Raw genomic sequence first — 26,309 nt, forward strand, 5'->3', positions numbered from 1 at the left:
CATTGGAGATTATAAATAGTGGTATTGTCCAGAGGTCAATGTTGAGATCTCTCTTTCATATATACATAATCTGGAATTCAACATAAAGGATACACAAATCGGGAATGCCAAGTCACTGGAAAATAAAACTGAAAGCAATAAAATGAAAAACATGAAGGATTCTGCCTCACCATAAGCAAGCTGCTTAAAAGTAAGCTCCCAAAGCGAATAGACAGGAAATGCTACTTGGTTCTGCCATCTTCTAGACTGTCATTCTATGCTCAGGAAGATGCTGTGACTCCAACAAAACAACTTCAGTACAGCTTCAACACTGGCAATGACTTAACGTACCAAGTTGCCCAGATAAACCCTACCCATACGAACACAATTAATCCATTCAAATTTATTACCAATGGCCATTAAGATCTTGTTAATTTTGTTATTTAATTGGCCAAATATTGGCTAGGAAATAATCTCAACGTTCCTGCAAGCTGATATTTAACTCTATGTTTACTCTCACAAAAGTTAAAAAGCAATAATCATAAGTGGAAACCGCAGCTATTTCTACATGTATCAGCTATTGAGGCCAATTATAGAAGGCCCGATAGCCTGCTTACAATTCCATTCTGATCTCTGTCATATTAGAGAAGCATGCTGCCTTTTAGTCTGTAATATAATACCATATCAAGTATTGAATTAACCCACCAAGCCAAAAGAACAGATTAAAGCTCAGAATTTCATAAATACCTACTTGCCAATTCAAGCAATGTTTATGAATCTTATAAATAACTGCATCCATTTTACATAGGATGAGACACTGGGTAGCAGGGCACAGAACCAGAAATCATTCATGCCTTTCATGTGTCAGCATTAACCAGAACTCAAACCATTTATAAATGCAGTAGAATTCATTTTTACAGTGAGAGGAAAAAGATTTAAAAAAGGTATGAGGGGCAATTTTTATTTTACACAGTGGTTCATCTGTGGAATGAATTTCCAAAGCAAGTGGTGGATATGGGTGCAGTTACAATGTTCAAATGACATTTAGATAAGTATATGAGAAGAAATGTTTGAAGGGATTGGGGCCAAGCACAGAAAGGTGAAATTAATTTAGTTTTGGATTATGGTCAGCATGGACTTTGGTTGGACAAAGAGTGTTTCTGTGCTTAATGACACTATAACTAGGATTTCAAATGTGCTGCTAGTTTAAGAAGCACTTACACAAAATTTTATTTTAAAACACACTAAATATCAATGAAAAAGCTAACAGAAATGAGATCTAAAGGTAACGTCGGGCACAGAGATTTCAGTCCAGAAAATAGCTCACATAGGTTACAGGTTTTTGTCTAATACCAGCAAATGGTAATTCTGATAGCAGTTTTGCCAGTGCCAAACACTGGGTTCCCAAACCCCCAAATTACAGTGATCAAAACATGTAAGAATATGATTCGTAAATAAATGTGACAGTAACAGCTTAAACAAAAAATATCAACAGACTGGCACAACATTCAGAACATAGAATCGATCATAGAAACTGTACAGCGTGGAAACAGGCCCTTCGGCCCAACATGTTCCACACCGACCCTCAGAGCGTCCCATCCTGACTCAGCCCCCTATAACCCACTTAATCTACATATCCCTGAATACCATCGGCAATTTCGCACGGCCAATCCACCTAACCTGCGCATCTTTCGAATGTGGGAGGAAACCGGAACACCGGGAGAAAACCAACACAGACACAGGGAGAATGTGCAAACTCCACACAGTCACCCAAGGATGGAATCATACCCGGGTCCCTGGCACAGTGAGGCAGCAGTGCTAACCACTGAGCTACCATGCTGCCACGGATATTAAATACAGGTAGTCCTCAGTGTGCATGCAGATTCTGCTTGAGTATATTCGCAAGCCCATATATGCAAGTCAGAATGCAATGTTGAACAGTATAAAGTAGCTGTTCATAAGTACAAGTGTTCATTAGTCAGGTGTTCTCAAGTCAAGATCAACTGTATACAGTAACAGTGTGAATGTCAAGATAATAAAATGTGAGGCTGGATGAACACAGCAGGCCAAGCAGCATCCCAGGAGCACAAAAGCTGACGTTTCGGGCCTAGACCCTTCATCAGATGAAGGGTCTAGGCCCGAAACGTCAGCTTTTGTGCTCCTGAGATGCTGCTTGGCCTGCTGTGTTCATCCAGCCTCACATTTTATTATCTTGGAATTCTCCAGCATCAGCAGTTCCCATTATCTATGAACAGTGTGAATGTGATTGATTATCGTCCAAACCAACAGATACACAGGAGCAGTATTTGTGTGACAGGGTTTCTTGATTTGGGATATATACTTCAGATTTTTAAAAAAATCTACAGACCACCTGTCATGGAAATTTTACGGAAACAAGAAGGCATAAAATACTGGATACACAGTCACTGATGTATGCAGAGAAAATGAAGTTTTAGATGTGGACCCTGCTTGAACAGTTTTAGAAAAGAGAAAAGACATTACTGAAAAAAAAACTGCTTTCTCTGCTGAGTTAATGTTACAGGTCCAGTAACCCACTGGAACTCATTCGGCACAAAACATTCAATTGTGAACATGAAATATCAACTGTTTCTTGCTCCATTCATGTTGAGAATTTCTGATAAGTTTGCTTTTATTTCAGACTTCTGGCATCCACAATTTAAAGTGCATACAAACCAATTAATAGGAGACCACTTGGCCCTGTCATTCAATAAGCTCATGGTTAATCCGATTACTCCACTTTCCTGCCTACCACCAACAACCTTTGAGTCTCTTTCTGTCTTAGAAGTGTTGAAAGACTCTGCTTTCACTGCCTTCAACAACCCTCAGAAAAAGTTTCTCTTCAGTCTTAAAAGTGCAACACTTTTTCTTTGATAACAAGGTATAGAGCTGGATGAACACAGCAGGCCAAGCAGCATCAGAGAAGCAGGAAAGCTGATGTTTCAGGCCTAGAACCTTCTTCAGAAGGATCTAGGCCTGAAAGGTCAGCCTTCCCGCTCCTCTGACGCTGCTTGGCCCCGCTGTGTTCATCCAGCTCTATACCTTGTTATCTCAGATTCTCCAGCATCTGCAGTTCCTGCTATCTCAAACACTTTTTGTTTACACAGTGGCCCCTAGTACTAGATGCTTCCACTGATCACTTGTTCTAGATTCTTCCACAAAAGCAAACATCCTTTCATATCCCATCCCATCAAAACCCCTCCGGATCTTACTCTTGGAAACTCCAACAGACTTAAACCGAGCATGTCCAATCTTTCCTCATTAAACTATACATCCATTCCAGACAGCCTTATAAGCTTTTCTGAACAGACTCCAAGCACTATATCCTTCCTTAAATAAGGAGAATGCACATGGTAGTCCAGATGTGGTCCCTTCAATGCCCTATACGAATGAAGCATAACCTTTCCACTTTTGTATTTAACTCCCTGGGGGCAATTAATAATAAAATTCTATCAGTATTACTAATTACTTGCACACCAGCTCTTGCAATTCATACTTTATGATGCCCAAGTCCTTCTGCAAGCTCTCATCATTTAGATCATATGCTCATTTTCTTACCAAAACTGACAATTTCACATTTTCCCACATTATACTCCATTTGTCAGATCTTTATCCACTCGCTTAAATTATTCCCACCACTCTGCAGTCTCAAATCCTCTTCACAAATTACATTTTTACCTGTTTTGCTGTTATCAGCAAATTTAACTACCATATCTTCAGCCCCTCTGTCAAATTTATATACATTGTACAAAAATGTGGCACTGATCCCGGTGACACACCACTCATACATCTTGCCATTCAAAAAAAAACCCACCTGTGTGTACTATTTCCTGTTAACTAGCCAAGCCTCTATCCATGCTAATGACATGAATTTTTACTTTCTACAATGACTGTTGCATATGTCACCTTATCAAATGTGAATGGGAGGATTGCATTTTTAGCATAAGTACAGGAAGATGCAGGAAAATGACATCTAGAAATTGAGATGACAGTGGAGCGATGGTAATGTTATTTGACTAGTAATCCAAAAAGCCTTGCTCTTGGGGCATTATCTCACCTCAGCAGTTGGTGGAATTCAAAATCAATTAACAAGTCATCTTGAAACTATCATGAATTGTCATAAAATTGGCTTGTTTCAATAGTCTTTTAAGAAGAAAATCAGTCTCCCTTACTGAGTCTCGCCTCCAACTATCCACAAATCCACAATAATAGGTCAACTCTTAACTGCTCCCCGAAAAGGCCTATCAAGCCACATGAATTGGAAATAAATGCTGGCCTTACCTACATCTCACAAAAACGACAAATAAAAAACTTGTGAAATGTAGGCTTCAGCCTCAGTTACCCGGTTGACTGACAAAGCAACCAAATTTTGCTAGGGAATGAAGGCAACAGCTTTTGTTTTACCAATTATGTATTAGAGGAAATTTCTGCTCGTTCAGTGCTGCAAGCAGTGGGGCAAAAAAGAAAGAGTTTGAGAGAGGTGATCATCAGATAACATCAGACTGTAAACGTGGAATCGGATGTGTTTTTGGATGGAGTCACAGAGGACAGTATGCAGATAAGGAACAGAAGGTGGCAAGATAAATCCTTGGGGACTCAAGAGGTAATGGTGCAGAAATTAAAACAGAAACTATAGCAGATCATTCTCTGGCTCAACTGGGTAGATAAGATGGATAGAAATTGAAACAAGCGCTGTCAATGTAGTATAAGCACTTAAAAATACATGCAATAACAGTATTTTAACATACTCTATAAGTAAAGACAGGTTTAGCTGGAACGATGTGGGCCCCCAGAAAAAAATAATTTTAATCTGGAGGAAGAGTTGTTAATGAAAAGGTTTGAGGTGAGAACAATTCAGCTAAGTGGAGGTGGAGGTGGTTATGACTACTGGTTGGGCTGCTGCTCAAAGTGGAAGGTTGTTTTAATGGGGCATTGAATAAAGAGGGAATGCACACTCGTATTTTAAAAAGCCTTGTGTTACATTGAACTGCCCAAGACAGTTTTGCAATGAAACAGAATATCTCACCACCTCAAAATCTCCTAAGCACTCACTGATTAGGCAGTCATGCAGCCAATGATTCAGACTATCATAATCATTTTTTTGGAAAGCAAACAGTCACAGAGACCACAAGCACATCCTGTGGCATAGACAACTGTGATACAGAACTAGGTTTTATTTATGTGACTGCAAAAGCTAAGACTTATATACACCAGCATAGATGTGCTTCTCTAAATTGCTGAGAGTCACATGTTCACAGAGGCATTTTGTTGTGTCAAATGACTAAACAATCTGTTGTTTCAGTGAAAGAACTTCACCATTCATTTACATGATGCACTTTGAACAGACTGCAAGCGTTATCCCCACCTTGAAACAGATGAAATTAATCCGTGTTTGCAACTATGGCTTTTATTTGCTGCTCAAATCTACTCTGATTCACCACATCCACGCTTGAGCTCTGATGTTCTTCCTGTCGTCTTTACCACAGAAAGTTCTTCAAAAGATGTTCTGCTGACTTGTGAACAGAGAAAATGCTACTGAACAACACTTAGTTGTACACTTATCAGAGTCATTTCTCAATATGAAAACTGCTTTGTAGAATCAGAGGGCTCTAAGTGAAACTGCATACAGAAGTCTGGGGTGATGAGGTTAATCTACTGTAAGGATCAAGTTTGGACATATCTCAAATGCTAACCAAAACCAATGTATTACTGAAACACGCAACCACTAATAAAATTCCAGAAACTCCTACTGATTCATTATCATCAGAGCAAAAATGTTTGGACCATGACTTCAGACTGCTGCACACTGTATTCATTGTTCACAGGAAAGTATAACAAATACTCAAGGACTTTTCTACAGTACTGAATTTCCGACAAACTTCCACATTAGTACCACCCTTTCATGGTGAACACCCTACACTACAATCAAAGAGTGGGAAACTATGAAGCTTAAAAAGTTGGCATTGGATTCAGTTACGTGTTCGACTCTGCCTATAGTTAAGTTGTAACTGGGCCTTCAGCAGTAATAAAACTTATTTTCACCAAATTTAAAGCTTGGCTTTTAAAAAAAAATCAAGATTTAGACAACAACGAAATACCACTAGATTTTAGATGGGAACAGCGGTGAAATCAAAGCTGTCGGCGGCGGTGTGAAATCCGAAATATTAACACCCCAAAGCTTGACGTGATTGTAACAGCATCCCACCACAACTTCACTTGAACCATAGGGGCGAGAGAGAGATAAGGTGGGGTGGGGGCGGATTTTGGCCACGTAACTGGACATGGAACAACTGACAACTACAAAGACAGACAGGGATGGAGACAATGCAAAGTGGGCACTGACAAGACATTTCACTCAATAGTTTTCATAGATCCATGCCGCCGTCTCTGAATGCGGTCCTATTTAGAGAGGGTGGTGTCGGGGGCGAGGGTAGGTGGACGGAAGAGGAACAACCCGAGAGAGTCCCGCTTTATTTTTGTTTTGGGAGAAAAGGCTGGGGTAAATCAGGATGCTGTTGAAAAGCCGGGGAGTTGGGGTAGACAAGATTGACAGTGAACCCGACTTCAGTGGAGCCGAGGAACGGGTCTCTTGTTCGCCGGTTCCCTCCCCTCACTCCTCAGGAGGGACGGAGCATCGATCTTTCGGCGGTGGGTGGGGGGAGAAGGGATGTCGGCCGGCGCCGTTAATCCGGATCCGCCGATACGAACATGTCAAAGTTTCGCCTAAAAGAGGGCGATTTCCGCTCCCAGTATAAAGGAATATAAAATTAGAAGCGGGCTGACGGTGAAGAGCCCGTAACGCCCCACTCACTCACTCACAGAGACGGGCCGGGGGTGTGAAACGTTCCAGGCTGTGAGCGGGCATGAAGGAGTAGTGGGTCGGGAGAGGGGGCAGGGCTTGTTGTACGCTTTATCCTGACCTCCCGGCCCCGGCCCTCCCTCACCTGCCGGCGCCGTCCGTCACCCAAGGGGGGTTCCGCTGCCTCGTGCACGTCCGTTACACTGAAGATCCCCAGGCCGCCGAACCGCGAGCCCGCCATGGCGCCCGCGCGTGCACACTCAGTTTCTGGTACCGGAAGTGACGCAAAGCCGGCGCACAGAGGACACGCCCAACCTACTCCCTTGCGCGTGTTCTCAGGTGGGAGCCTCCCGGCTGTTTGCTCAATGTACCCAACAGCCAGTGAATCCTCAAACTCAGTGTCTCTTCTCCTCTGCTAAATGCACTGAAACACCCAGTGTGTTCTCAGTCTTGGCATTTCTCCTGTCTGCTCAATGCATTGAAACACACAGTGTCTCTTCAAACGCAGCATCTTCTCCTCTCTGCTCAATGCATTGAAACAGCTTCTCCACAATCTGTGTCCCTTGCTCTCTGCTGTCAATGCAGTGAAACACCCAGTGTCTCCATAATGTTAGCATCCTTCCTCTCTGCTAAATGCATTGGAACACCCAATGACTACCCAATCTCAGCGTCCTCCTGTCTGCTCAATGCTATGAAACACACAGTGTCTCTTCAATCTCAGTGCCCTCCCTTCAGCTCAATTCATTTAAACACTTAGTGTTGCTGCTGTATTTCAATTCATTGAAATTTTGAACTGCCAGTATCTCCACAATCAATGAATCATCCTTCTGCTCAATTCATTCAAACTCATCCACAAATCCATAAGGATGTCCAAAAATTCTTAAGCGTTATGACTTATGGTCTGGCAAAAGCTAATTGATTTGACTTTTAAAGATTTTTTTTCCTCTACAAATGCTGATTGATCTGCTGAGTAGTTCCAGTATTGTCTGGCAGTAGGAACTGCTGATGCTGGAGTCTGAGATAACAAGGTGTAGAGCTGGATGAATACAGCAGGCCAAGCAACATCAGTGGAGCAGGAAAGCATTCTCTGTTTCCCTTTCCTATTTCCAATATCTTCATGCCATCACTCATTATTATTAGTTATTATATCTACTATTAGATGCAGCACACTTTCTCAAAAGCCCCTCATGCACTGTGTTTCAATAAGCAGAATGTAGGGAAAAGCTAGGAGATTGGACTATAGCTAAAATGCTCAGAGAGACAGTACCGGGGATAACAGACTGAACGGCTTATTTCTGCAATAGCATAATTGTGATTTTGCAGAGCTCGGCCAATAGCACAGACATAGAGCTTGTAGTCAGAACCTGAGTTACTGTATCAGCATGAAACAGACATTGCATCTGTGTGATAAGCCCCAGGCACTGTGATTTAAAGCACAGAGACATCACGACCACAGTCATAACATATGTATGGACAGACGTGTTATCAATGTTTAAAGTACTGAGATGAGCATTACAATAGAACTAACATATACGCTAAACATCAACATTCGAAGCACAGGTTATAAAACAAAAAGTCACACTTAATTAGCTTCTTTAACAGTGAAGGGTCATAAGGCCTTTCACAAGAATGTTTTCATTCAAAACTTGACATGGAGCCTTAGAAGTACATAAAGTAGATTAAGGATAACAAGGTGTAGAGCTGGATGAACACAGCAGGCCAAGCAACATCACAGTAGATTAAGGGTTGTCTTTAAAAGGTGAGAGAGAAAACTACAGAGCTACATTGAGAGAGAAAACTACAGAGCTAAGGGCCTTTGGGCAGCTAAAAGTATAGCAGTCGATAACAGAACAGTGAAAATTAGGATGCTTTAAGATCTCATAGGTTTAGGCTAGAAATGGTTACAGAGATAGGGATAGGCATAGCCATGGCAGAATGAAAATGAAAGTTTGAAAGGGCTAATGGCTCATTATTCAGAAAGACAATAAATAAAGCGGGTTTTGGAGAAAAGACAGGAGAGCTGGACCAGCTGAGTTGTTTCAGAGAGCCAAAAAAGGATGGGCTGACTATGCTGGAACCATTCTAAGATTCTGCAAGGTTTTCCAGAAACAAACATGGGTCAGTGAGAACAGGAGTGAGAGGTTGGCAGGAATTGTTGACAGCTAGAATAGAGCAGCAAAACCTAATGAAGAGATTGCAATGCCACAAACACTCCAATCGCACAGCCTTCCAATTGCAGTGACACGTAGCTGAACTAGCAGCGAAAAAAAAATTTAAACAGGATAACACAGATACGGCGTGCATGTACAAAGTTCAGGTACTCCAGTTTAAATAATACAGATCATGCAATAAACCATAATTGCTGCTATTAAAAATATGGCATAACAGACATTTACATGTAAAGTCTCCAACTTAATGCACACACGTAAGAATACAAAAGACACTGCATTACATTTCCATTCTACTTTTAACGTGAAAAAATATTGCAAGGTAATTCATTGGTGAGGGAAGGAATTTGTGTCAAGCTTTACAGGTTCAGCGAAAGCACCATAAGCTTGGCAGAGAAAATATGCTTTAAGAAAGTCTTTTTAAGTGAGGAGAGACGTACAGCAGTTTGGGAAAGGAGTTCCAAAGACTAGAATTGAGATAACTGAAATCAGTACCATTAAATCATTAAATCATTAAATGTAAATTGGGGTTGGGTGGGCAGGGGGAATGTCAAGGTAAGATAACAGGGAAGAAAACAAACAAAGGCAGGAATTTCAGCCAGATCTAGCGTCAACCTGTGTCTGAACTGTTTCAGAAAGTAAAAACTGTGTCTGATTCATGAACTATTGCCTGGCTGATGAGTATTGCTCTATTAATTGATCCTTTTAATTTTTCCCATTCAAATTACTATCTGCCAATGTGTCAAGAAACCAAGTAAAGATTTGAGTGATTTACAGAATCTTAAACACAACAAAGATAAATGGTTGGAAGATCCTCTGGGATCTGCTGTCTTCCACACTTGAATTGCTAACAGATACTGTTTGCATATGATGCTCCATCATGAGACTGCGATATTGCAAAATCTAACCAGCATCTTGTTCAACACCAAACAAAGAATTCAATTCATGTACAGGTCCTATCTTAAAAATTAATTTAATAATTAGACACAACATTTCCTCCAGTAGTCCTGATGATATTGTCAATAGAGAGCAGAGTCAAACAGTCTACGAATGTCTTTTGATCTGGACTGTGTGTCTTTGACTACAGTTAGGACAGTGAAAAGTGTTCAGTGATTTGTTTCTACAGTATTTGACCCAGGAAAAAGTCAATCAAATAACTTCTTACCACTTACATTCAAGCTAACCCAACAAGAATGTAAGCATGGCAATTTTCCTTTTTTTTGTTTAAGCATGGGGAAGAGTGTTTTAAGTGGCGACTAACATGCCTCCCCCACTGCTGACAAAAAATATCCAGTCACCCACCAATCAGCTGATTAGTAACTGACAGGCAAACATGGGTGAGCTACTTGATGAAATTACAGGTTTTGACCTTGGTGTTCAAGTTTGCTAGAAGCTGTCAGCCAATCAGAAGCCAGACGCTTTTGAGCTCTCAAATCCTTCAGTCAAGACCAATTCCTCAGGGGATCTGGTGGTGAGGAGGTAAGTACTTTTGGTATTCTTCTCATGGGGTTGGGATTGAAGGGAGATCGGACTGGTGGTTTGTGGAGACCAAGTTAGAGGCTATCCTTGGAGGAGAAAATTAAATGTTTAGGGCTGAAACCGTTCATCAGGACCAGCTGTACTTTTCCAGCTCCATATTTATTAACTCTGGCTTCCAGAATCTCCAGAGGCCATGCTCTTATCTCCAAACCACCCATCAGGAAAGTACCTACATTGGTCGCTTGCCAAGGAGACAGATGATGGGTATAGTGAATTGGGTTCCTTAAATGGCCATTAATTGACCTCTTGATTGATAAGGTGATCAAGGGTTATGGGGACAAGGCATGAAAATGGGGTTGAGAAACATATCAGCTATAATAGAGTGGTGGATCAGGCTCAATGGGCTGAATAGCCTAATTATGTTTCTATAACTTTTGGCCTTATGGCCTTTTAAGGGTTTTACTAGTGGTAGTTTGAAGAGGTTGCCCTTAACTTTTCATTTAGAATTTATTTAGTGAGGTGGTAAGAAGGGTTTCTCTCCAGGGCTAACTCACCCAGTTATATCCTGTTCTTGCCATCTCCAGGGAGAAAAACATCTTACCTTATGAATACCAGACAAGAACACTTTTGACTCCACTGTGCTGACCCCATGGGAGTTGAATGGCCTATCAGAAATCACTGTCTAGTCTTAGAGAAGAAGAATGGCAGTTTGGATGAAGTATGAGGTCATAAACAACAGCTATGGAATCATTTGCTGGCAGCATCAAAACCCACAGGAAATGTACCTAAAGAAGTTTGCAAGGTTTGGCCATGGGATGTCTTACTCCACTCAAGGTGCCATATCAATGGAGCATGTGGTTCCAGTGCCGAACTACACTGCTGTGATGAACCTGATCATCTAGTGAGGTTTTGTTTAACTCCTTGAATCACTTTTGGATATTATGTTTCAGAATTGTAGCCTGACGATGGTGCTGAAGTGATCATGGGTGTCATGTGTCCCACAAGGTCAATGTTTGCACTTGTTCCCTTCCCATATTGCATATTTATTGACTTATTTTTTCACTTATGAGATTACGGCATTGCTGGCTAAGTCAGAATTTATTGCCCATCCCTAAGGGGGCAGTTAAGAGTCAACCAAATTGCTGTCAGTTTGCATTCAAATGGAGGCCAGACCAACTGAAGGTAGCAGATTTTCTTCCCTGAAGGACTTTAGTATTGAGAATCCTAAATTAAGTATGAAGGGAAAGGCAGTGGAAGAGGGATAGAGAAGTAGAAATCTAGGAAAGGGAGAAGTTGATTTTTGGTTGAATGGGAGTGATTACTGAATAATCTTGAAAATTGAATTCAGAAAATGGAATAAGTGCAGTGCCCTTGGAAAGAATCAATGCAGCTGGTAGTAATACTGTATTTCATTTAGTTAGAGCTAGCTCCTGAATTTATAGATTGAACATCCCTATTAATTTAAGGCGATTTTAATTTTCATCACCAACTAGTCTGACATTTTCATTGTTATGGTAATCTCTGGTGTTCCACAAATCAGGGTTTGTTTTCTGTCCCTTGCATAAACGTGGTCCTGTGCAGTGAGTGAAAATATCTTGGTACCTTGCAAAAATCATTTTACTTTAGAGTTTTCCCAAACAAAGTCTGAGGACTTCTGGAGCCAGAGACAGTATACTGGGATTCAGCCACAGATTATTTACTATACCTTACTTCTTGGAGGAAAATGGCTAAACAGCTAAACAAATTGTACAAATTAAATTCCCATTTCCTTTACCTCCAAATAATGTAGTCCTGTGAAACAATATGAAACCAGATGGTTTACCCTACAGAAATAATACATATGATTACGTATAGATTTGGTCACTAGCCTGCTTTATTATTTTCAACCATTCCTAGACTAGTCAAACAAACAGTGACATCATAAGTTAATTTTAAAGTATATCCTTAATATCATTAGCAAATTAATGGCCCCACATAATATATTAGTGATTTATATAGAAAGTTTGGGTGAATTATGACTAAATTGGAGCCAGCCTCTGCCTACCCTTCTCTCTATTAATACCCGTGTTAACCATAATCTCAAAGTTCACCGTCATGGTTTCTTCTCTATCTGAACGTTTCTGCATTTTCAAACATTGCAAACTGGACAGGTTGGATGTGACAGTAACAGTTTATTTTGCTTGCACTGCATTTTATAGTACTATCAATAATGGTTTGTAGGCCTTTATGTTTTAGCAAATATGTATATTGTCATAATACAAGAATCTTGAAGGCAAGTGAATTGCATTGTCCAGCACAGTTCTCCCTGCGTGCTATATGAAAACCATAACTGATCTGGAGCACAGCCAAGCTCTTGCCACGATACAATAAACACAAAGACAAAACGCTGGAGGGCATATGATAATTAGCATGGGTATCGCAAAGGTTGCACCTGAGTGGGAGATTAACAAAATGTGAGAACTGCTAGTTTTTGACTCCTGCTTTTCCAATTAACACCACATTCTACTTCTAACATCAACTTTTCAACTTTACTAGAGTCAAACTACAAGTAATCAACTACAATCAGTTCTCTCAAAAGTATTAATAACCATCTTGAACTGTGTCCTTAATATTTCCATCCAGTCAACAAGCTATACCTTTCCCTCCTGCAATCACATGCCAACAATCATCATTTTCCAATTTCCGCTAGTGCCTTTCTATATTTACAATACCTTTCAGTGGTGTATGGTACCATGACTCATTCTGATATGTAAATACTAACTAAAAAACTACAGCTGATACACGTTAAATGAACTAATCACACGATGCGACTCACAGCCAAGAAAACCAAGACAGCACCAGCTATGGGATGCTGAAGGAGGCTAAGAAAGATATTTGTGGGTCACTCTCAAAGGTCACATAAAAGTCACTAAATAGAGTCATAGAGTCAGTGATAATGGGAACTGCAGATGCTGGAGAATCCAAGATAACAAAGTGTGGAGCTGGATGAACACAGCAGGACAAGGAGCATCTCAGGAGCACAAAAGCTGATGTTTCGGGCCTAGAGAGAGTCATAGAGTCATACAGCACGGAAACAGACCCTTCAGTCCAACTTGTCCATGCTGACCAAGTTTCCCAAAATAAACTCATCCCATTTGCCTGCATTTGACTTATATTCCTCTAAACTTTCCTATTCATGTACCTGCCCAAATATCTTTTAAATGTTGAAACTCCATTTGCATGTACCACTCCCTCCAGCAGTTCATTCCACATATAAACCACCGTATGTCTAAAACAACTGCCCCACAGGTTCCTTATGAATCTTTCTCCTCTCACCTTAAACCTATGCCCTCTAGTTTTGAACTTCTGTACACTAGGGAAAAGACCTTTGCTATTCACCTCATCTATGCCCTCATGATTTTATAATCCTCTGTAAGGTATTTCACAGGACTGGATTCAAGCAAGCAACCAGCTGAATATTTCAAGAAGGGGACAAATCTGAGCCATTAATCAACATCAATAAGAGAAAAACTTTTCAATTCCTGGTAACTTTCCTATCCTTGGAATACTGCAGAGTGTTCTATAAATAAAAAACAAACTTTTGAAGCCCCAATACCGTAAGAAAACAAGGCAGAAAATTTGTTGGCAATGAGTCCTATGAATAGCAAACCAGTTAAACAAGTTTTGTTTTACAGGTAAGTGTTGGTCAGGCCAGCATAGGAACTTTCCTACTCATTACCAAATGGTAGCATAGAGTCCTTTATAGCTGCATTGGAAAGGGTTAACATTTCATATAAATGAATAGAAATAGTCATTTTGAACTGAAGAACCTGATTGTTGCTGAAAAAAGACAAACATTGCTATAAGCTTTGCATTTGACATTGATCAGGACATTTCACAAGTGTACCAATGCAAGGGGAAAACCCATATATATATTGCATGAAAAGACCACGCTCAATACTTTTGACTTAACATCTCTTGCAAGGGAAGGGAGACTTAACCTGCCTTTGTATTCCTGACTAGTATCCAGTCAAATCTGATCAACACTGGCATGGACGTGAGCACTTATGTCTTCATGTGATGAGGAAAACAACAGTTTGATAGTTCTCTTTTGATTGAATAAATCGTTGTTACTCCTTGTCCTGTCTTAAAGTACTTTGATGTTTATATTCAAGTCCCAGGTGATCAATATTCAGAGACTGATGACCTGTACTCACTGTTAATACAGATTTTAATAAGAGGACAAAGGATCAAACAGGAGCTGATGGGACACAACAAAAGTTTAGGTCACTGCCAAATTCTTCACATTAAGGGATGCTCTCACAATACAAACATTCAACTGTACAGAAAGGACCTTTGTAGAGATTCTATGATTCAATGTGGAAACAGGCATTTCATCCCAACAAGTTCATACTGACCCTTGGAGCATTCCACCCTTACCCATCCCCTCTAACCCACCTAACCGACACATTGCTGAACACTACGGGCAATTTAGCATGGCCAATCCATCTAGCCTGCACATCTTTGGAGTGTGGGAGAAAACTGGAGTACCCAGACGAAACCCACACAGAAATGAGGAGAATGCGCAAACCCCACAAAGTCGCCTGAGGATGGAATCGAACCTGGGTCTCTGGCACTGTGGGGCAGCAGTGCTAACCGCTGACCTAACGTGACGCCTGAGAGGAACTTGAAGATATCATTATCGGTGGAACAGTACCCCAGTTTTATTCATTTTCTTAATGGTTTGAGAAATAAGAAAATGAAATGAAATACAAAAGTGAAAGCAAACAATATAGAATGCAGAACCCTTTTGTTAGCAAGTTAAATCTACTGAAACATTTTAGAAAAATTTCCATTTACAAGAGTTTGAGAATTACATGTGAATTATTTGATAGGGTCCATCACAGCAATAGAAGCCAAGTAAGTGTTGAATGCTGTCTCTCTGTCTGTTAACATCCAAAAGCAGACAAAAAGTGTGTAACCACCTGAAATTTTATCACAACAAGGATAAGAATGATGACACAGCAAATAAAACCTCCTTCTTTTCATCTTTTGACTTTCTTCTCAATTTTTACTTGTTTTAAAATATCAGAAAAATCTGCGTAGACATAATTTTTTATGGTTACTTAAGTATAAACTTTTCTTCTTGTTACAAATGCTCACTGGTTTACTGTTTACTCCCATCATCATCTGTTATTTCAGATTGCTAACATTTTTCTTTTTTTTCCTTTTAATGTTTTTGTTTTGCCCGGGTACTGTCTAACTGAACAAAAGAAAAACCATAGCTTTCTTGGAGGAGTAAGGTGCAGATTGACTTTTACTTACTGTCAGCAGGTGTACGTACTGCTGACCCATCAGGTGGCATGCTGGGTAGGCCTAGATTGCACATTACTCTATCCTCCCCAGTGTATTTCTTGGCATTGTTTGCACTATTTCCCTTGTTACAGCATACAAAATAAAACAGATGACACGAAGAATAAATAGTTTCTCAATGGAAACAGTAAAACAGACACCAAGCTTTACTGTTCATCAACCTCCTATCCAGCAGTAATAGTCAAGACCCGTTGCTCCGCATTTTACTCTCTCGTGCACATCCCATCCCACTTTCTTAATCTAGGCCTTCCTCTTCTCTGGCAGTGAATAATATGAGATTGGTTCTGTTGCCAGACGTTCCCTTTCATCCCTCACCCAAATAGCTATCATTTTCTGTTTCCTGTTCTGATATGCAACACATCTATTTGCATTGAGAGCTGTTGACCATTCCTAGGCTATTTGCCTTAATTATTTCTGATCTTTGTGTCTGCTGTTCATAGATTTGACAGCTGCACATGCTTGTGTAAGCACAGATAGTGAGTTACAGTGGGGCTGCTGGAGTACAGAACCTGATTGTGTTCTCATTTAGCATGTACAAACATACATTTGTAAAAGAAGTCACTAGAAAGTAGGAAGAGAAACTGGTATTTCTCATTAGCTCAGGCATGCTAAGATGAAATATAGTGACCTATTGCGACAGTAGCCAAGATCGGCCAATTCAGCACATGGTAATGATTTGAGAACAGCCCTTCTAATCTGTATGGCTTAGTACCATTCTACACAATGGGGCATTACTTCCACGACTCCCATTGACTGCTTTGTCACTCTACTAACCATATCCAAAATATTAGGGACAGCACCTTTTTAATATTCAGCATATGGATTATTCAGGGTGGTGCCAGGCATATATCCGACTTTGCCATTGTTAGAAAGAGCCAAAGCCCATTGTAGCCTAAGATTATATAGAAAAACGTTTATAACTATTCACAGGGAATAAAGAACTACCACACTGTGAAGTCATTTTTCTCCACTTAATTTCTTGGGTTTACAGAAATCTCAGAACTGAAAGCACAGGCAGAGTTATGCAAACTTGAACAGACAGCATGACCATTTGTATGTTGGGAAAATGAGTGATGAAGGAGGGAATTTTTGTGGATGTTACTACCATAACATTAACATTACACTACTATCTCCCCTTTCTGTTGAAACTGCTAAGGTATCTGAGGACCTGCACAGCTCTTAGCTAGGAAGTTGAGGACATTCAATAAAGTAGGCATCATGAAAGTGGCATAGTGAAGTTGACAGCAGGGAAGCCATAAGAGAAGTGCCTTGAGAAGCATCTTACCTGGCCATGGCTGGAGCTCTTCATTTTCATTAAGCATAAGAATAATACCACATTTCAGGGGCTTAAGTCACTGTACTCATCTGAAAACCTGAAGTGGGAAATTTTCCTGACACAACCCCCCCCAAAGCTCTTCCTAAATATCTGCAATCAGCAGTCATGAGATCCGCTAAGTATAAAGGGGGAATCTGGAATATATTCCTGGTGTAGAATGGTAGTACCCCTGAACAAACTTCCAAGATAGTTTAGAATGGAAAGGGAGGAGATGTTGTGAAATTTAAGAAGGCACATCACACCTTGTAGTGAACTTTCCAAGGACAGATGCATGGATGGATGCCTGGAAGATCCATGCTCTGCCTCAAATTAAGACTAAAAATGAGGAACGATTCCTCACTCAGAGGATGCTGAAGCTCTGGAGCTCTTTACCTCATGTGGAAGCTCAATCACTGAACAAGTTAAAGGGGAAACTCGTAGTTTTTTTGGGGATTAATAACTGAAAAGGATAAGGAATTAGCACAGGAAAGTAGTGCTGACATAGATGATCAGCCATGATCTAATTGAATGGTGAAACAAGTTCAATGGGCTGAGTGGCTTACTTCTGTTCCTAAGTTCCTCACCCTCGACAAGCTTTATAGCATCCTCTCATTCTATAAGATATTCAGAATTCGCAATTCAGTTGGGAAATTTTATCCACATCATTATATCATGCTCACTAATCTGGTCCACTTAGTACCTGACTGAAAGGGCACAACCATATCTCACACCCGTGAGTCAGTCAATTCAGCTGTAGTTCTTTCGTGTGCAAGAAACTGTAGACAGCATTTAACAGTGTTACATCCATGTGATGTGACAGCTGTTTTTCCACACCAGGGAGAAATAACTGTTTCACATTTCAGCCTCAGACAGATAGTGAACGAAATTCTTAAAATGCAGACTTATTTTTTCCCGCCATTATTAATTCAATTCACACAAGTACTGAGAAGCCTCATGTAAGTAAACAATCTATGAATATATATCGTGCATATTATGTCACATCACAAAAATGATCAAATCTATATCACAACACTATGGCTGTACATTTCAGTATGCAAGTCTCGAATACTCAACAAAATGAGCTGTACGTAAATACAATACAGTGCTGCCAAATGCTATTTAAGATATGTACTCTTCAATTTCCTGACCATTATTTGGATTTAACAGTGAATAGATCCAATCTTTTTGCTACATACCTCTGATCCTATTCTGAGTTGTAAGAAATTTGTACATAAATAAAATGCTTCATCAAATAAATGTCTCAGTTCATTCTGTTGTTCAGTTGTCTGGTCTGTCACTTGACTGATACCAGATACCCCCACTGCTTTCCCAGAATCCAGTCTTAATCATGCCAATTTTGTGCTATTAGAACCCAGAATCTGGCAACGACCCCAATCTCCTTATTCTGCTCTATAGAACGTTAGCTGGCAGCAATCCAAATATGAACAAATAGAGAGTAGTGCATCACACTGGAACTCGCAGACAAAGAACAGATCAAAGATGAATTTAACTTCCTATTGTAAATGTTAAATACTGTATATGCATTTATTGCCAATAACTGCTTCTGTGGTTTTGTCTTGCTTCTGTTCTCACTGTGAGACAGTTCTGTTTTGTTAACCTCAGCAGCAATACTTCGAGTAAAGGCTTATTCATTCTGTTCCATTGTTCAGATGGCCATAAATTGTGAGATGAAAAGGAAGAAATTTTATGCAGATTCAGAATAAAAATTTGTGCTTCATTACAAACAAAATTCATAAATTTACCTCTTGGGTGTAAATGGGACAAAATCGTCTGTGCACGTGGAGCATTCTTTTCGATTTAGAATTATTTTTATTTCATCATCTTATAAATTTAATTAGCTGCAACCATCACAGAATAAGTCTGTGAATCTCATTAGTGCCTTTCCTCCAGTGACTGAAAACATGCAAAATCTGATTGCAGACAATACTGTTTCCATAGCACCGAGATTATACATATGGTCTATTCTAGTCAAACCCTGTGGCATGTTGATTCCTGTGGAGAAGCCTCACTGATAGAATAAATTACATATGCACACAAAGAAACAACCGAATAAGTACAGTCAATAGCCAAAAAAAGCAACAAGATTGTAAAGCCTGGATGCTACAAAAGAGGAGGAAAATAGTATGAGAAATTTGCGAAAAGGAGGGATATGTCATTAGATCTTTCTTTGTTTACACATTATTCGCTTTAAAGTGCTTTACATAAATCAAGGTACTTTGCAAACAAGCACATATTCCAGTGACATGAATGAATGTCAATGACTCTGGGCAACATTTTTCTTGGTTTAGGGTATTTCTGGTATTGCTGCTATCTGATGAGGAGATGACAGATACACCTTGAGTGTTCAAATGTTGTTACAGCTGTTTATTCAGCGTCGATTGTGAAAACACAGGGCAAATTTAAATACAATCACTTTTTAAAAATTGCCTTTGCATCGTGCTTGCGATATTCACCTTTTAAGTATGTCTTATATTTATTTTCTTATTTTTAAATGACAATAATATCTTTGCTGAGATGACCAAAACGGCAGAACAACACTCCAGCCACATACTAAACAATGTCCTATACAATTGAAAAAAGTCTTCACTACTCCTACACTCAAATCTCTCACTACAAAAGCTAACATTCTATTTGCCTTCCTAACAGTTTACTGCACACTTTGTCAGTCTTCAGTGACTTACTGACAAAGGACAGTTGTGTCCTTTGCACATTTACACATTCCAATCTCTTGCCATTTAAAACAAAACTCTGCAAATCTGTTCCTCCTGCCAAAGTGGGTAACCTCACATTTTTCTCAAGTATATTCCATCTGCCATGTTCTTGCCCATTCATAAAGCCTGTCCAAAACGTCCTGACGCCACTGTACACTGCCTTCACTGCACACATTCCTACTCAGCTTTGCGTCAATCTCAAATTTGGGATATTACATTTGGTCTCCAGCTCCAAATCATCACACACATAGTGAGTAATTGGGGCTCAAGTATTGATCCTTGCACTACTCCATGAGCCACAACCTGTCAATACAAGCATAATCCATTTGTTCATAATTTCTGTTTTCTAACTGTTAGCCAATCAGTAATCCATGCCGAGATATTATTTCCTATCCCATATGGGGGACTTAATCAAAAACCTTTCGAAAATCAAAAGAATCCATCAGCTCTATTTTATACATATTGTTAAGGACATCTTCAAAAGCCTCTGAAAAGTTCATCAAATACAATTTCCTATTTGCAATTCCATATTGACTATTTGTATTTACACTCCTCAGACCAGCACAAATGCAAGCCACTGCTTGAAATATTTCTGAATCAATCTGTTTGGAGTTGTCAGTGCACACTTCTGGATCAGGTGGGCACATTACCACTGCTTGGCCAAAGCCTAGAAATAAATACTTTGATCGCCCTGTTCAGGTATATTATGATGTTCCTTTACAGCAGGTGAGAACAGAATCTGGATCCTTTGTTTCAAAGACAGGAACACTATCAATGCGCCAATGTGTTAAATTTCTGGCCACAGTCATAATGTCAAGGGAAGCCACAGAACGGAGGTTTCTCACTTCACAATAAATAATGAGTAAGCATCACCAGGTTAATCACATTGGCTTGTTCATACTTTTAAGTAAGATCAAGAGTGATATTCGGGAGGAAAATCATCTGTGTACCACTTCAACTGGAGAGCTGTGTAATAAATGACAAAATGATCCGGCCATGTGAACGTATGTATAAGCAACCAGTTTGATTTTTCTCCACACTGGGAAGCTTTTAAACATAACACAGACAGATTTGCACTCTTCACACAGAAACTAAACTTAGAGGAAAATAGATTGTGGCTTCTCACAGCATTTTGCACATTGGGTTTTAATTCAATATGAATCCATTAAGATCTTTCATACAAAGCAATCAATTGTATACTTATGCTGCGATGGAGTGGAAACTGCTCATACAATGTTCTTTATGTAAGTTGATTACCATTTCACAGTATTAATTTTTCAAAAAACTTGTTTCAAAAGATTATTTTATCTTATCTTTCTGCATTATAGCAGCAAGTTACATAAATTTAAAATCAAACTATGGCCACAACTTGCTCTAGGAGGTGATTTTATATGTTTCAAAACGGGCCTAAGTTTAAGGAATATAGAACTAGGAAATAAATATACTTAAAAGTAAATACTCTTCCTCAAGATATTCAGTATAAAGACCACGAATTTCATTTTCCAGAAATTGAAGTGGGTTGCAAACAAAGAAAGATTCATATTCATTGATAGAGAGAAGTTTTTACAATCTGTACACAATCTTACTCTGGAAGTGAATTTCTATCGGAATTTTGGTGGGGGGTGGGAGGCAAATTTCCATAAATGCTCCTGCACTTCTACCAATTGCAGTGGAGAAGGAAGGAGAACACTGCTAAATGAATTACTCATTTGGAGAGCTAGCACTGATATGAAGGACAAAATAGTTTCTGCATTGTAACAATTTTGTGATTTTGTTATCATGTAGGTCACTGTTTAAAAACTTTAAAAAAAGCTTAAATTTTGGGGACTTTAGTACTGGCATGAATTTCAGTGAAAAACTATTGATAATCCACAGAAATTCATCACTTACATTACCATCCTGAAGCAGTAAAGATGTGGCACTTAACAGCTGAAGAGAAATAATGCACTGTCATATATTACAATAGAATTCCTACAATGCAGAGGCAGGCCATTCAGATCAACAAGTCCACACCAACTCTCCAAACAGCATCCCACCCAGACTCACACCCTAAACTATCCCTGCATTTCCCATGGCTAATCCACTTAACCTACAAATCCCAGGCCAGTACAGGCAATTTAGTGTGGCCAATCCACCTAATCTACACATCCCAGGGCAATACAGGCAATTTAGTGTGGTCAATCCACCTAACCTACGCAGCTTTGGCCTGTGGGAGGAAACCAGAAGACCCAGAGGGGCCCATGCAGACACAGGGAGAATGTGCAAACTCCACACAGACAGTTGCCTAAGGCTGGAATTGAACCTGGGTCCTTTGCATTGTGAGGCAGCAGTGCTAAACACTGAGCCACCATACTGCCCCACAGAAGGAGAGTTCTTTGTGGTAAACTCAGCCGGTGATGGGAATTGAACCCATGTTGTTGCAATCCACCTGTTCAATGTACTCAGCTAAAGTGACCCTTTCAGAATTTGTTTAAAGTCTTTGCTACATACATGACTCAAATCAATCAGTTCTTATTGTTATTGTAATTACTTCTGAAGTGTACATTAGCGAAACAACTTTACACAGACTAAATCTGAAAACAGCTTTCAAAGCATTAACCAAGTGCACAGATGGCCTCGTTGTATAAGATGATTAACAGTAATCACCACGATATTGTTGAAATCAATCTGATTGTTATTTTCTGCTTGCATTCACACAAAAGCCATGTGCACTAAATAACTTTTCCTGACAAAAATACTTTGCTGGTAAATTAATTGCCCTGGTAACATGCTTTTGGTTTAAGTTCATTTTATTCTTGCTGTTGTAAGCCACGCCTTCAAACAAATTAGAAATAGTAATCTAATTACCTATTACTCTTATGCATTAGATGAATTCCCGTCAGTTTACTTCAAGGTTCTAAACATGTTCCTGGAAAGTGAATTTGACCTGGACTGTATATAATGCAGTACAATACAGCGCAGAAACAGGTCCATCAGCCCACCCAGCCTGCACTGATTCCTTGTACTTATTTCAACTCACTCAATACAGCCCATGCGTGGTATCTATCCCTCTGATCGCCTCACGTTCCCATGTCTATTTAGATATGCCTTAAACGTTGCTAATGCGCCTGCTTCCACCACCTTCATTGGCAGTGCATTCCAGACACCTACCACTCTCTGTGCAAAAAACTTTCCCCCTCTCACCTTGAACCTCTATCAGGTCACTCACTCAGTGTCTAGCTTTCTAGTGAAAACAACCTGAGTTTATCCAGCCTCTCCTTATAACTAAAACCCTCCAGACCAGGTAACATACTGGTAAACCTCTGCAGTCTTTCCAAAGCATCCGCGTTCTAATGGTTATGTGGTGATAGCACAAATTATTGAAATTTTGATTATTTTGATTTAAGGTTTCCCCATAGAGATCATAACAATATTGAGAGAGTTTAAGATCTTGCCACCAACATCATATGAATTCTGCAAAACAGAATACTGCATGGTGTGGTGGCTGATTTTAATCATAACATAGGTTGGCCATTGTAATCTTGTTCAATATCTTCTACATTACCCACCATCTAATAAGAAGCAGCTGCTCAGAAACTTTGGCAACCATATGGAAATGGGTAGTGCATAAATGAAGGCAGCAACCTTTGAAATAAAAACAAAGTGCTGGAAACCTCACTAGGTTCAGCAGCATCTGTGGAGAGAGAGACAGATTTAACAGCTCAGTTCAAAATGACTCTTCTTTGGAACAGAAGCAATAGTGCTTGGTTTTATACTGCAGACAAACGTGGTGTGGAGCAAGTGGAACAGGAAGGAAGGTTAAGGGATGATACAGAGGGTGAGGAAGAAAGGGGATTACAGGTGTCAGGAAACGAAGGAAGAAAGGATTGCTATTAATTGTAGAGAAAAGGGATTGGCCCAGAGTAGGAATTCTGGGAATGATGGAAGAATGGTCCTTTAGGGAAGCTGACAAAAGAGGGAAGGAAAAAATGCATTTGGTCACGGCACCATGCAGGAGGAGGTGAAAATGTCAGAGAATGATTCTTTGAATGCAGAGGCTTCTGGGGTGCAAAGTGAAGACAAGGGGAACACTATCATGGTGGAACACTATCATCTCCTTCCTGGAAGGAAGGAGAAAAGAATGAGGGTAGTAGTGCAGGAAATAGATCAAGAACAGCTGACAGCTCTTCTTATGCGCCTTTATCATCCAGTAATACACCATGTTCTTTGCAGCTTTCCATACATCATTGAGACAATGAGCATCTCACCTAGATCTTCTCTACGCCTCCACTTCTCGTCTTCAAACAACTGCCAAATCTTAAACAGACCATTGTTTGCAGCAAATTACCCAGCCTTCAGGACAACATCGACCACAATGCCACACAACCCTGTCATGACAACCTCTACAAGGCATGTCAGATCAGAACACGGACACTACCATCACACGTGGGAACACCACCCACTATGTGCATGGCAGGTACTCATGTGACTCAGCCACCATTGTTTATCTCATACTGCAGGCAAGGATGCCCCAAGGTATGGTATATTGTCAAAGCCGTGCAGAGACTATGACAACGGATGAATGGACACTGCACAACAATCGCCAGACAGGGTGGGAGTGAACAATTCGGAGATGAAGGACATTTGGCCTCGATCTTCAGGTAAATGTCATCTAAGGCAGACTTTGGGATACACAACAACATACAGTCTCCAAGCAGAGGCTGATAGCCAAGCTTGGTCTCCATGGAGACATACTCAAATCAGATCTTGGGTTCATGTCGCACTACAGGTGACTCCACCACACTATATACTCTCTCTCTCTCTTTCTCACACACACACACAGTCACTCTCTCTCTCCCTTGCTCTCTCTCTGTCTTTCTCTTAAAAATCTATGGGGTGAACTTGCATTTATACATTTGTAATTTCAGATACATTCTATTTTGTTCAAAAATGACACAACTTGTAGACAGCCAATGTGGCATTTTATAAATTTCTACTTTGGAAATAAAACCAGTCTGACTCCAAGTTGATACACAGCCAGATTCTAAACAACGCCTCACACCCAAAATGCATTGTGTGACCTGAAATGTCACCTCTGGCATACTGAGGGAAAAGGAACTGATAAAACCTTTAGTTATCTTGGGGCATGAAAAAAAATTATGGAATTTGCATAATAATCCTTTCCAACTGATTAAAAATTTAATAGCCATCTAAAGTTTGTTCAACACATTCACATCAATTCTATGACTTTGTGTCTGATGCCATATCTCTTACTGACACCTGAAGAAGGTGAAATACTCCGAAAGCTTGTGTCTTCAAAGAAACCTTTTGGACTATAACCCGGTGTTGTGTGATTTTTGACCCAGCTCTGCCTATCACAGTGAGGGGAATCCCCTGTTGTTGAAGCACAAGGACATTTTGGGTGTACCATTGTGGAATGTAACATTATCAGAAAACAGGCATCCGAGGTGGAGAAACTGGAAGAAAGGAATGGAGTTCTTAGAGGATGCAGGAGGTGAGCAAGCATAGTCAAAGGTATCTGTGAGAGTTTTGTTTGTAATGAATATTAGTAGACAGCCTGTCACCAGAGATAGAAACAGAGGAGTGAAGGAAGGGAAAAGGGGAGAATCTGAGATGCATTAGATGAAGGTGAGTGAAGGATGGAAGTTGGAAGTAAAATTGAATAATCTTTTCCAATCCCAGGTCACAGCAAGAAGCAGCACCAATACGGTCATTAAAACACCACAAAAAGAAAGTGTGAGAAGGAGCCTGATTCAGACTAGGAGGAATATTACACAAACCTCACAAAATGGCAGGTATACCGAGGGCCTGTGTGAATACTCATTGCCACATAATTATTTGATGGAAATGAAAGTACTGAGAGAAGAAAGATCTGAACTCCCCTGGAAAATATAGATTGGGATGGATTTCGCAAAATTGAACTGGAATGGATTAAAGAAAACCGTATTAAAACACTGTTACATACTGCAAGTGTCAAAATGATATTTATAAATTGTTCAAGCTTCCCACTGCCAGCCTTATGTTATTCTCTGTGTAATCCTTTACCGAAATGTCATTAGAATTATTCTTTGACTTGATTTATTTCCAATATAAGTTTTTACAATATTATTTGATTTATAATGAATGTATGTATCATTTTAATTTAAATATAATGATACAATCTGTATATGTAGTCAGGACTAATTCTGGCAGCCGCCCCGGTGTTTTGAAACTGGAATAATTTATTATTATAATTCACTGTGCTGCTTGATCAATCAACTGTCATTTGTTAGAGATAATGGGAACTGCAGATGCTGGAGATTCCAAGATAATAAAATGTGAGGCTGGATGAACACAGCAGGCCAAGCAGCATCTCAGGAGCACAAAAGCTGACGTTTCGGGCCTAGACCCTTCATCAACTGTCATTTGTTGTTGTTTTTACTAATACTTGAAAGTATCCAGGCTTTGAAGAACAATCTGTGTAGGAA

At 39.9% G+C, this 26,309-nt stretch overlaps 1 protein-coding gene across 10 annotated transcripts in view; it reads right to left on the bottom strand.

Moving 5' to 3' along the window:
- The window catches only part of LOC125461244 (disks large-associated protein 4-like), a 579,923-nt gene that overhangs the window by 48,076 nt on the left and 505,538 nt on the right, over window positions 1–26,309 (bottom strand). Inside the window, exon 1 of one of the 10 annotated variants that reach the window (XM_048549773.2) lies at window positions 18,307–18,421. The exons of 8 other annotated variants lie outside the window; for them this stretch is intronic. In XM_048549773.2, the coding sequence (XP_048405730.1) occupies window positions 18,307–18,343 (37 nt within the window). In that variant the 5' untranslated portion in view covers window positions 18,344–18,421. Of the gene's footprint in view, window positions 1–18,306; window positions 18,422–26,309 lie in introns of those variants that run through there. One more of the 10 variants, XM_048549772.2, reaches the window with a different exon arrangement.

This window comes from Stegostoma tigrinum, chromosome 19 (genome assembly GCF_030684315.1).
Source record: "Stegostoma tigrinum isolate sSteTig4 chromosome 19, sSteTig4.hap1, whole genome shotgun sequence".
Classification (NCBI taxonomy): domain Eukaryota; kingdom Metazoa; phylum Chordata; class Chondrichthyes; order Orectolobiformes; family Stegostomatidae; genus Stegostoma; species Stegostoma tigrinum.